General features: G+C 56.3%; 1 protein-coding gene across 1 annotated transcript in view; it reads left to right on the top strand.

Annotated features, from left to right (window-relative positions):
* Positions 1-3,381: 3,381 nt before the first annotated feature.
* The window catches only part of KLF13 (KLF transcription factor 13), a 48,321-nt gene continuing 40,864 nt past the window's right edge, over positions 3,382-10,838 (top strand). The window contains exon 1 of the mRNA XM_047766868.1: positions 3,382-5,290. Within this exon, the coding sequence (XP_047622824.1) occupies positions 4,702-5,290 (589 nt within the window). The 5' untranslated portion in view covers positions 3,382-4,701. The remainder of the gene's footprint in view (positions 5,291-10,838) is intronic.

Here is a 10,838-nt window from a genome sequence, read left to right as displayed (position 1 = left end):
CTAACTCCTACTTGTTGCTGTGGAGAAGCCCACAGCCATTATGACTCCTGACTGTCTCCATGTGACCTGCTTCTAATGTCAGGACATATTTTGTCCCCATTATCCAGAACTCGAATGGTGATGTGCGTTGGGACAGGACTATTTTTTCCCACTGGGCTCCCCTTAGGCCCTTTCAACATATGCTCCTTAGTTTTGGAGATTTTTCTTAAGGATTAGCTCATTGATGACTTCCCGTCCTTCCCCCCATCCCTGCTGTGTTTCTCTGATCACTCTTTTGGGGTTCTTATATTATTTGATCAATAAACTTCCTTTTTCTTTCTTTTTAGGGCCACACCTGTGGCATACGGAAGTTTCCAGGTTAGGGGTCAAATTGGAGCTGCAGCTGCTGGCCTATGCCACAGCCACAGCAATGGAGGATCCAAGCCATGTCTGAAAACTACACTGCAGCTCACGGCAATGCTAGATCCTTAACCCACTGAGTGAAGTCAGGGATCGAACCTGCATCCTCATGGATACTAGTCAGCTTCTTAACCCACTGAGCCACAGCGGAAACTCAGTGGGCTTTCTGAATGGTCCTCCTTAACTTTCTTCTCTCCTATTTCCTGTTTTTCCGGTTCCTTTTTGTTCTGCTTTCATGGAGATTTTCTCAACTTGATCTTCCAATCCCTCTCTTGAGGATTTTTTCATTTCTGCCACTTTAAATTTCCAAGAACACCATTTGCTGGTTCTCTGAATGTTTCTTTGTATATGTCCTCCCTTCATGGGTTGCCATATTTTAATTTCTCTGACAACATTGTTGATAATCATGTTGATGTATAATTTTGTCAGCACAGTCTCTGTTTTCTTCAAGTTGCTTTTAAAAGAATCTATTGGGGGAGTTCCCTGGTGGCCTAGCTCTTAAGGTCCAGGATTGTCGCTGCTGTGGGTCAGGTTCAATCCCTGGCCCGGGCACTTCTGAGAATTTCTAGGTGCTGCAGGTGCCCCCCCCCCAAATAGTAATAAAATAAAAAAAAAAAATCCATTAGGGTTTTAGATGTCATAACACAGTCTTTCCTGAGATGCCAGGTCAGCTTTGGCTGCCTATGAAAGGGCAATTAGAGGCTTCACGCATGTCCGGGCTCCTTAACAGTGTTTTGCACTCTAGGGTGGTCTGGCTGTTCAGCTGGGCAACTGCAGTTGTCAGAAAGTTTAGGTGGTTCCCTTGGCCTGGTCTAATGCCCCAAGAAAGACTCTTCCAGAGTCCTGGCAGCCTGTATTCTGAAAACCTAGAGAGAGAGCTGGAGCATGTGTCAGCTTCCCATATTTTGAGGGTCATTTAACCCCTCTGTTCCTCTTATGGCACCTCTGCACTTAATTGTACTTGGTATCACTTAGCCCAATATGCTCCCTTTTACCTTCTATAGATGATAGACATCCAGTCTGTGGTTAAGATGGGGAAGAGGATCTGGGAATCTCTTAAGAAGACCTTCAGCCAATTATTATCTTAGCCCCCATTCACAGCCACATCCAGAAGGTGAACCTTCTGGGAACTTCAGAGTTTGTTTTTGGTTCTCCTTCCTGGTTACCATTTCCAGATTTCATTTTCTCAGGCCTGTTAAAAATTTTAACTTCAAAAATCATGTTGCAGTTACTTCTTCCCTTGCTTGCTCCATTCTTGCTAATTTCTGCCCTACGACAAGCCAATTTTCTGCTGTTTCAGGAGGCTCCAGAAGTTAGAGTCAACACAAACCATCAACCCAACCACCTTCAGTGGAAACTTCAGCCCCCTTTTCAGTCCAGCCTTTTCACGCCCTTCCCCCTCCCCCATACATCTCCATCCACTTGCTCTGGGCAGATCTCCCCCACCCTGCTTTTGTTTATTCTGTTTTTTCCATCTGACACTTGATCTCACCCACCCTCATACATAAAGAAGCCACCTCTGTCAAAATCCTATCTAGCAAGGAAAACATGGGCCTGAAGTTATGGTGAGATTTCCCTCTGGAAAAGAGAAACGTATGTATCCGGAAAATACTCCCATGTGGGATTGGGGTAAATGCTGCTAGGCCTGAGGCTTCCTTTGCAGATCCTTGAGAAACAAGCTAAGGGGCTGAGTTTTGCCTCCAGAATGCCAGGCGGTGGGAGGGTTGGGGGGGGAGGGGTGCACAGTCAAAACACTCAGTGAGTCTGGTTTCTGGCCGTGGATGGGTGTGTGTGGGGGGGGGTGTCAGTGCAGAGGACCTTTGACCCAGACCTGCCTCCCCTTGCACAGGGCAGGTGTCTTGTCCATGGCCGTAGCCCAGTGCCTAGAATTGTGCCTACTCATAGGAGGCCTGCCAATGTGTGTACTGACTGGGGAGTCTCAGAAGAGAAATGGAGAGGTGGTACCTAATTAGACTGGGCAGAATCCTAGCCAGAGGGGGAAGGGGAGGGGATGCGCTGCTGGTAAGTCAGTGTAGGGCCATTCCCATACTTACAGAGATGAATTGTGACATGTGGTGGGACTGGAGGAACATTCTGAATCATTACTTGGTCAGAACACACGTCTCTTAAATGTCATCAACACAATCTGTCTGGGATAAGAGTGATTACCTCCTGCCAAGAGGAGACCCTCTTAGAGGAACCTGACCCTGTTGGCGTAGTACCGAACCCACCACAGCAGAACCCACCGCACCGTAGAGTACTGTGTAGTCTTCCCAGTGAGCATATTGTGTAGTTCCCGGTGAGAGGGAACTTCCGAGTTTTTGTTACAGATACCCAGGGCACTCAAACGACCACACCAGTTTACAGGTCACAGTAACATGGAACCCAAAATTCTCATCTCAGTTGCTCCTTGGTGACCTGGAAGGAGATTTTTCTACCCAAGCCCAAAATTAATTCGGTGAAAAATGGCTGCTCTTAATTTTGTGCGATTGACTCTGTCCCACCCACCCCTCTTCTCCAGTCCACAGGGGCCTATTGTCTGGGCTGTTCTCCCTCTACAAGCTCCCTGCTTGGGCAGCTGATTCCTCTGAACGTCCATTAAGAAATGAACTAGGAACTGTGGACTCCAGCCTGTCTCCTGGGGTCAGGGGCTTGCACTCCTTTCCGGCCTCTTTGATGTTGGTCTAGGCCAGGAGAAGAGCGCGGGGGTGCCACGCGACAGAGGATGAAGGCGCAGGTGAGGGCCAAGGGCAAAGCTGGCGGGGCGGGGCAGCAGAGCACTTCCTCCCAGAGACCCCGACCTTAGGTGGGTGGGGCGCGGTGGGCGGGGCCCTCGTAGCCGGTGGCGTTTGAAGCCTGCGCGACGGCCGCGGGAGAAGGGCAGCCTGCAGAAGCTGGCAGCCGGCCTGCGGAGGGGAGGCGGAGGGAGGGACCCCACGTTCCTTGAGCAGCGCGGCCGGCGCCCAGGCACGTAATTCTTGCGAACACAGGACGCAGTGGTCACATCACTCGCGCTGCCAGGCTAGCCACCAGCCTGGGCCAGTCCAAGCTCCAGCTGACCTGGGCTCAAAGGCAGCGCGGCTCGCGCTGGTCCCCCGCCGCCCTCCTGCGGTTCCTCCTGCGGGAGCGACCTCGCCCCACACGAGACCACCGCTCCCGGGCTGGCCGCGCCGAGGGCCCAGGGCTCAGCTGGGCAGGAACCAAGGGCGGAGAGCGGCCTGAGTCTCGGGGCGCGGCCACCCATCAACCTGGTTTCAGCGGTGTGCGCCGTGGTTGTCCAGGCCCGACGCGGGGCCAGTAAACCCGCCGGGCTTAGCGGACACGCCTCCTTGCCGGGCAAACCTCGCTCCGGAGGAGAAAGGGAGAAGCGAGGCGAGCCCTGCGAGGCGCGCCCGACACAGGCGGGGCTGGAGGGACAAAGGGGTGCCCTCCCGAGCTCTCGCCACCGCGCCGAGGTTCAAGGCAGTCAAGGTACAAAAGCTCCGGCAGGAAAATACCCTGCGGGGTCCCCGCAACGGAGGGGAGGGGGAACGGCCCCGCCCAGGCCCGCCTCGGACGTCGTGCGTCAGCGTGCCCGACTCCGGGCTCCAATTTCCGCTCCTCCTCCCGCCGGCTGAGAGGACACGCCCATCGGCACGCGCAGGCCCCAAGGCCTGGTGGGAGCCTCTGGCTGTACGGATTGGCCCGGCTGAGTACTCACGGACCAATGGCGCCGGCCCTGGTCCTCAGCCACGCCCCCTCACCAGGCGCGGGCACGCGACCGCTATCCCGCCGGTGCGCGCTCCGGGATCCCCGCCCCCTCCGCGTGCGCAGCTCCCTGCGGCCGCCGCCGCCGCCTGTAACCTGCGCCGCCAGGATGTGGCTGGGGGCTGACGTCGGGTCCAGATGTGGCCCCGGCCCCGCCCACCCCCGGGGCCGGGCCGCCCACACCGAGCCGCGGCGCGCACGGCGGCTGTCCCGCCTGCCACAATGCGCGGCGAGGCTGCGGCCACGGCTCGGGGAGGTCGTCCCTAACGTCGCCGCTCGGCATCCATAGGACAGGCCGCCACTGACGCCGCGCCGGGGACCCTACTCGTCCGCGCCCCCCATGCGCTCACTCTGAGGTGCCCAGCCGGGCGGGCGCTTAGCAGACGCGGAGCAGCGCGGGTGACGGCAGAGGCGGCTGCGCGCCCAGCCCAGCCGGCGGAGAGGGCGCGCCGCGCCCCCGCCCCCCGCCCGCTCTCCGGAGGCCGTGGGTGCGGATGCGCTGCTGACGACTCGCAGCGACTAGCAGTCTCCCGCCTGCCGGCTGGAGCCCGCACCATGGCAGCCGCCGCCTATGTGGACCACTTCGCCGCCGAGTGCCTCGTGTCCATGTCGAGCCGCGCGGTCGTACACGGGCCGCGAGAGGGGCCGGAGCCGGGACCCGAGGGCGCGGGCGCTGTCGCCGCCACGCTGCCCCACGTCGAGGAGCGCCGCGACGGCAAAGACAGCGCCTCGCTCTTCGTAGTGGCGCGGATCCTGGCGGACCTTAACCAGCAAGCACCGGCACCCGTCTCGGCGGAGCGCAGAGAAGGCGCCGCCGCCCGGAAGGCGAGGACCCCCTGCCGCCTGCCGCCCGCGCCGCCACCCGCCCCCGAGCCCGCCTCCCCCGGTGCTGGAGGCGCGGCGGCCGCGCCTCTTAGCCCGGCGTGGAGCGAGCCCGAGCCCGAGCCTGAGGCGGGTCTGGAGCCCGAGCGAGAGCCGGGGCCCGCGGGGAGCGGCGAGCCCAGCCTCAGACAAAGGGGCCGGCGGGGCCGAAGTCGCGCCGACCTCGAGTCCCCCCAGAGAAAGCACAAGTGCCACTATGCGGGCTGTGAGAAAGTTTACGGGAAATCCTCGCACCTCAAGGCGCACCTGAGAACTCACACAGGTCAGTGGGGCGGCCCGGGCACTCACGCAGACCTGGGCTAGTGCGGGTCGCCCAGACACGCCCCCGGAGCCTCCGGCTTGGGCGCGGGAGGTGGTCAGGGCCTTGCCCCTTCCCCCGCCGCTCTGGGTTGCGGTCGACCCAGCGAGCCGCGCGAGGCGGGTCCTGGCGCTGGTTGCCGGCGCCCGCCCGGCGACCGCGCCCCCGCCGGGCACGCCCCCTCCCCGGGTGCGCTCGGGCGGGGCTGCGGGGGCGAATGTCGTCATCTGGGCAGGGGTGCGCGCGGGCAGGTGCGGGCGAGCAGCGTGGGGGCAGTGGGGGCCGCGGGTGCCGCCCGGGGAGGTGGGCGGCCGCGGCGCCCGGGAGCCGGGGGGGAGGGGTGTCCTCGCCTGGCTCCTCCCTCGTCGGCTGGGCGCGCGCTCGGGAGCGGCGGGGAGGGGCCGGCTCGGGAGCGCGGTGGGCGAAGTTCACGCGGGGACAGGGCTCCCTCCAGCAGCTCGGCACATTCTTCGTTCTCCTCTTCCTGTAATTTTTCCAGCGCTCTAAGGTTTAATTTGTCGGAACCAGAGCTAGTGGCGACCGACGCGGGGGGCGGTCCCGGGTTCTTGCCCGCGGCTCTTTGTGGGAACCCCGCCCATCCGGCGGCGGAGGCGCGCTGGACTCCAGGGGCTCCCGGCTGGTCGGCGCTTTCTCCTAAAAGGACCGCTCTGCCTCCAGTCTGTCGTTCTGCGCCGCCCTCCTCCCAGACCCGCTCTCACCTGCCAGGGCCGGATGCGGGCAGGCAGCACCTGCACGGGGGCGGGCGGCCGTCCGGAATCGGCGGCCTGGGTGCCGCGGACCGCCGCCCGACCCCGACCCCGACCCCCACCCCCAGGCAGCATTTCCCTTAGTGCGGGCCCGGGACGTTGTTGTTAATTCCTCTGGGGTTATTTTTTTTTTAAACACAAAAGTAGAAACAACCTTCTAATTAATTGTTCTAATCTTTCTCTCAGTTTGGTTGAAAGAATCGTGTATATCCTCTGAGGTCACGCGAACTCTTGGGTGACTCTTTTTAAGTCTTACCTAATTCAGAACCCTTATACCGTTACTTTGTTATCAAAGGTTTAGGTTTCTCATTTGTAAAATAATCCACAAGCTAATTAAATAACCGATTTACAAAACGCAGTCTTCAAAAACCTAGAGCTGAAAGGCTCTTTTCTTCCTGTAAATTTAGAACTCAGGCGGCCCAGGGTTTGTAAGCGTCAAGAACTGGATCCCACGAACTTTCCTCTCCGAGGCTTTCCTTTCCTCCCCGAATTTCTGGTCCCACGCTGTGGCCGCCTCAAACCACGTGGCAGGGTCGCGGGTGAAGGTGGGGCCTTTTCTGTGCTTTCTGAGTCAGAATTAGGGGTGTGTGGACTCAGGAGGTGGTGGGGACGTTACTGCAAGAGTGGGTGTGGTTGTGGGGGAGGGGCCAAGCTAGCTTCCCAGCCTGGTGGACCCTGAGTCCCGGGAAGGGGCAGCGTTTGGGGCGTGGCTGCGGTTGAGTGCTGCTTGAGGGACGTGGCCGGTATGGGGTTGGGAACTTGATTAGAAAACCCTTTTTCAGCTTGTTTTTACTGTGGCCTCCCACCCCGCAGCACCCGGTACCAGGTTCTTGAATTGCAAAGGGACTGCCCCAGGGGCGGGGCTCCCCCGCGCCTTCGCCTGAGGGTGCCTTCCCGATTGGCCACCCCCCCCCACTACCAGCCCTGGTTCAGGCTCCTTGTGCCCTTCGCGGCACAAGGCAGGGGTGATAGTTGGGGCAGGAACGCTGGGAAACAATGCCTCGCAGTGGGGTGGAAGCCAGCCTCTCTGTGATGCCTAGGAAACCCGAGGCAGCCAAAAGAGGGTGGAATCCATACTCCGCCTGGAGTGTGACATGCCTGTCGTTAAAGCAGGGAGTTGGCCCGTCCTCCAGGTGTGCAGAAACTCCAGCTGCCAGAGCAGTTGTAGATCTCCAAGTCAGGAGTGCTCAGGGTTCCTTTGGGGCCCTTGGGAATGCAGATTTCCAGGTCCCAGCGGCTGACTGTAGTTTAATGGTGCCCTAGGTGAATCCTATTATGAACCAAGACCTATTTCTGGCCTAGAGCATCTGGAAGCCCATTTGCAACCTGATTCAGGTGTGCAGAGCATAAGTAAGTGGGGTTTATAAAGGAGGCAGAGACAGCTCACAGAAGGGAGAAGCTAAGCCAGCTGGCTGCAGGGGGTGACTCAAAAGGCTGCCTGGGAAGACCCATGCGGCAGATCTTCACTTGTGGGTTCCCAGAGTGTTTGGGTGGGGGTGGGGGGTTCTTTGCAGGCAGTGGCTCAGGTCATAGCAGGTCTTTCACTCCATTGGGGACTCCCCCCATAGACATTTCATGGCAGACCATGAATACCAAAACTCCTTTAACCAAGGAGGCAGTTGGCAGCTTGCTCTGCCTAGCTCTGTGACCAGGCACCAGTCCCTAGCTGTCCGTAATGCTTGGTGAGATCTCCTTTCACTACCTGGAAGCCCTGAGGGAAACAATGTGAAAATCCATTGGGTGGTCCTAGGGTCAACTTTGACTCTGATCTCCCACCACTGACCAACTGCATGGGGAGAGCCTCATTACCCTTGTGTCAGTGTGATCCCTGACTCACATCCCCCAGTAATCATCCTGGGGACTGATTTCCCTCTGTCACATTTAGGTAGTTGTTGATGTCACAACAAACGCATGATAAATAAAACAAAGCCACAAAGTCGAGCCACTTGTTATTTGGTTGATCATAATGTCCTACCACAGGCCCTGGGAGGTTTGCTAAGACTCCCTTTGGGGACTACCTAGACTAGGAGCAGATTTTCTTGGAGGCTGAAGGGCTTTGAAATTTGATTTGAAAATTCAAGGACTTGGAAAGATGTGGATCCCTCTGGGGGTAGACCCACCCCTGAGCTGGCCAGGACCCATGTCCAGAGGTTCCTGCCTGTTGTCTTTGGTGGTGGAGCTTGGTGAGCCCCTAATGGGCCCAGTCTTTCTTGGCAGACATGGCCCGCATACATTCCTGTTTATTCCCACAAATAATTGTTTTCAGAATGTCTCTGTGCTGTTTTCCCTCCAGCGTCAGTAGCCAAGACATCTCCTTGCACCCTGCTTGGGTTGGACCCATCTCAGCAGCTCTGGGGGCCCTACCGGAAATGTGGACTCCATGCTGGGCACAGCCCCTCCCTGCTGTAGCTCTGGAGTTCCTGTAGTCCTGCATTTCCTGGTCACCTGGCCCTGTTTGGGGTGGAGGTGGAAAGTAGAGTAGGATTGCATTGTCTCAGCTGTTTTCTGTCATAATTTGGTTAGGGTTTGTTTGAAATTTCTCTTGACCCACTAAATAGGGGATTCAATCCTGAGTGAGATTAAATAGTAGGGGCAAGCATTTAGGTCCTCTTCCCCAACACAAGCTCTGGCTTCAGAACATGGTTCCAGACACACCACTTACCCAGACACCTTGCAGGTGTTCCCTGGTGCAGCTGCATTGGAAAGCCAGCCTGAGAGTGGACAGTGGCTGGCTGGGATCTCCTTCACCCAGGGAAAGTAAGCTGGCAGAGGGCCAGCACTATGTGGAAGACACAGTGGGATGCAGCCATGCCAGCATCTCCTGCCCCTGCTCCCCCACAGGTCCACTCTGCCTGTGGGACTGTTGTGAAACTCTTCAAATAGTACAGAAATGTGTAGACAATGTGCAAGCTCTCCACGCCCCCCCCCCCCCCCAGTTAGCCATTGTCACCCTATATTGGTGTGTCTCTTCCCAGGCTCTTTTAATGGATTTTTGTGTATGTGTGCATGTGTGTCCACAGAGTAGATCATTTAAAAAGACCCATTTAGGAACCAACCAACCTGTTCTACCAAGGTTTCTGTCCTGTGTGTTTGCTTAATGAGACATCATGCTTTTCCTTGGCTGCATTGTACTCACTCCAAGGTGTGGCTTTCCGACCATACCATAATCCCCCCCCTTTAAAAATTTCTCCTTTCATCTTTATTTTATTTTATTTTATTTATGTATTTATTTGCACCCATGGCATATGCAGGTTCCCAGGCTAAGGGTCAAATTGGAGCTATAGCTGCCAGCCTACACCACAGCCATAGCAATGCAGGATCCGAGGGATCCGAGCTGCGTCTGCAACTTATACCGAAGCTCACGGCCATGCCAGATCCTTAACCCACTGAGTGAGGCCAGGGATTGAACCCGCAACCTCATGATTCCTAGTTGGACTCGTTTCTGCTGCGCCATGACAGAAACTTCTATACTATAATTGACCCAACTTCTTATCTGCTGAAAGCACAGCTACGTTGGTTTTCTTGGTTGCTGTTACAAGCCCTGGGGCAATGGGCTCTGGTGTGTGTTTTCGTGTCCAGCTGACATTTGTGTAGGATTGAGACCTGGTGGTGTTAGGGACAGAAGCATAGGTGGCATTTAAATGTGATGTAGAGCTATTGTGTTGACTTAGCTTGACGGATCTTGGTCTCCCCAGTGCTGAAGTTCCTGCTGCATGCCTGGCTGCCTTTTTTTTTTTTTCTAACTTCTCCCAGTCCTCCTTTTGTACATGTGAAAGCATCATATTGAGAATATTTAAAACAGCCTCAACAAAACCATCATTATTCTCTCACGCCTCATGGCCGGCTATTGACTTGGCTTACCCCTCAGCCCCTGCCATGTTGAGGTGTGCCCCCAGGAGCCCCCAGCTCAGCCTGCGTTGCAGGGGGCGAGGTGCTAGTGGAATGCCCTTTGCACCCCTCCCTCCCCTGGCTGAAAATGGACCACACTTCACTTAACCAGAGGCCATGTGTGTGGTTTCAAACTTCTGAAACCAACAGAGTTGTGGGGCCTGCCCCTTCAGAGGAGGTGTTGTAAAGCCCACTCATGATGCCACCCCTCCCCCAACTCCTAGAGCCTTTTTGCTCTTACTTTACTCAGAATCCAGATGGTTGTTTGATTCCTAGATGTGACAGATCAAAAGGGGAAGGGGTGAGATACACTGATGATGCCTGAAAGCAGGGGAAGAAACAAACCAAAGGGTTATTAATATGTACACACGTGTTTAAATGTGTAACTCGAGAAACCCCAACAGCACTAGAGCAGGCACGGAGCTGTCTTGCAGAGGCTGCTCTGTCCTCCTGTCATCCCTGAGGTCTGACATTCCCAGCAGAGCTCTTGTGCTGTTGGGACACTGTGAAATTGTGTCTGGTCTGTGCTTTAAGTATACAGAGAGAATAGTTTTTAAAGTAAAAACTTGTAGAATGACACACTCAGCTTTCACGTTGTGCCTAACCCTTCCGCACTGCTTGCCGGATCTGGACATTCTGTTTGTAGTAGTTTGTAGTCAGCTGCTTAATCTTCACAAAGACCGTATGAAATAGGCATTACTACTACTACTACTACTACCACTACTACTACTACTAGTTTTTAAATAAGGACACTCAGGTTCAGATGGGTTAAGAGATATGCCCAAAGTTGCACAGTGGATGAAAGTGGAACTGGGGCTCATGCTGGGCAGCCCTGCCTCTGAGTTTGGGTGTGCCCG

The sequence above is a fragment of the Phacochoerus africanus genome, chromosome 2, assembly GCF_016906955.1.
Source record: "Phacochoerus africanus isolate WHEZ1 chromosome 2, ROS_Pafr_v1, whole genome shotgun sequence".
NCBI classification, from domain to species: Eukaryota; Metazoa; Chordata; class Mammalia; order Artiodactyla; family Suidae; genus Phacochoerus; species Phacochoerus africanus.
Note: the sequence above shows the minus strand (reverse complement) of the source record. Positions and strands in the feature narration are given on the sequence as shown.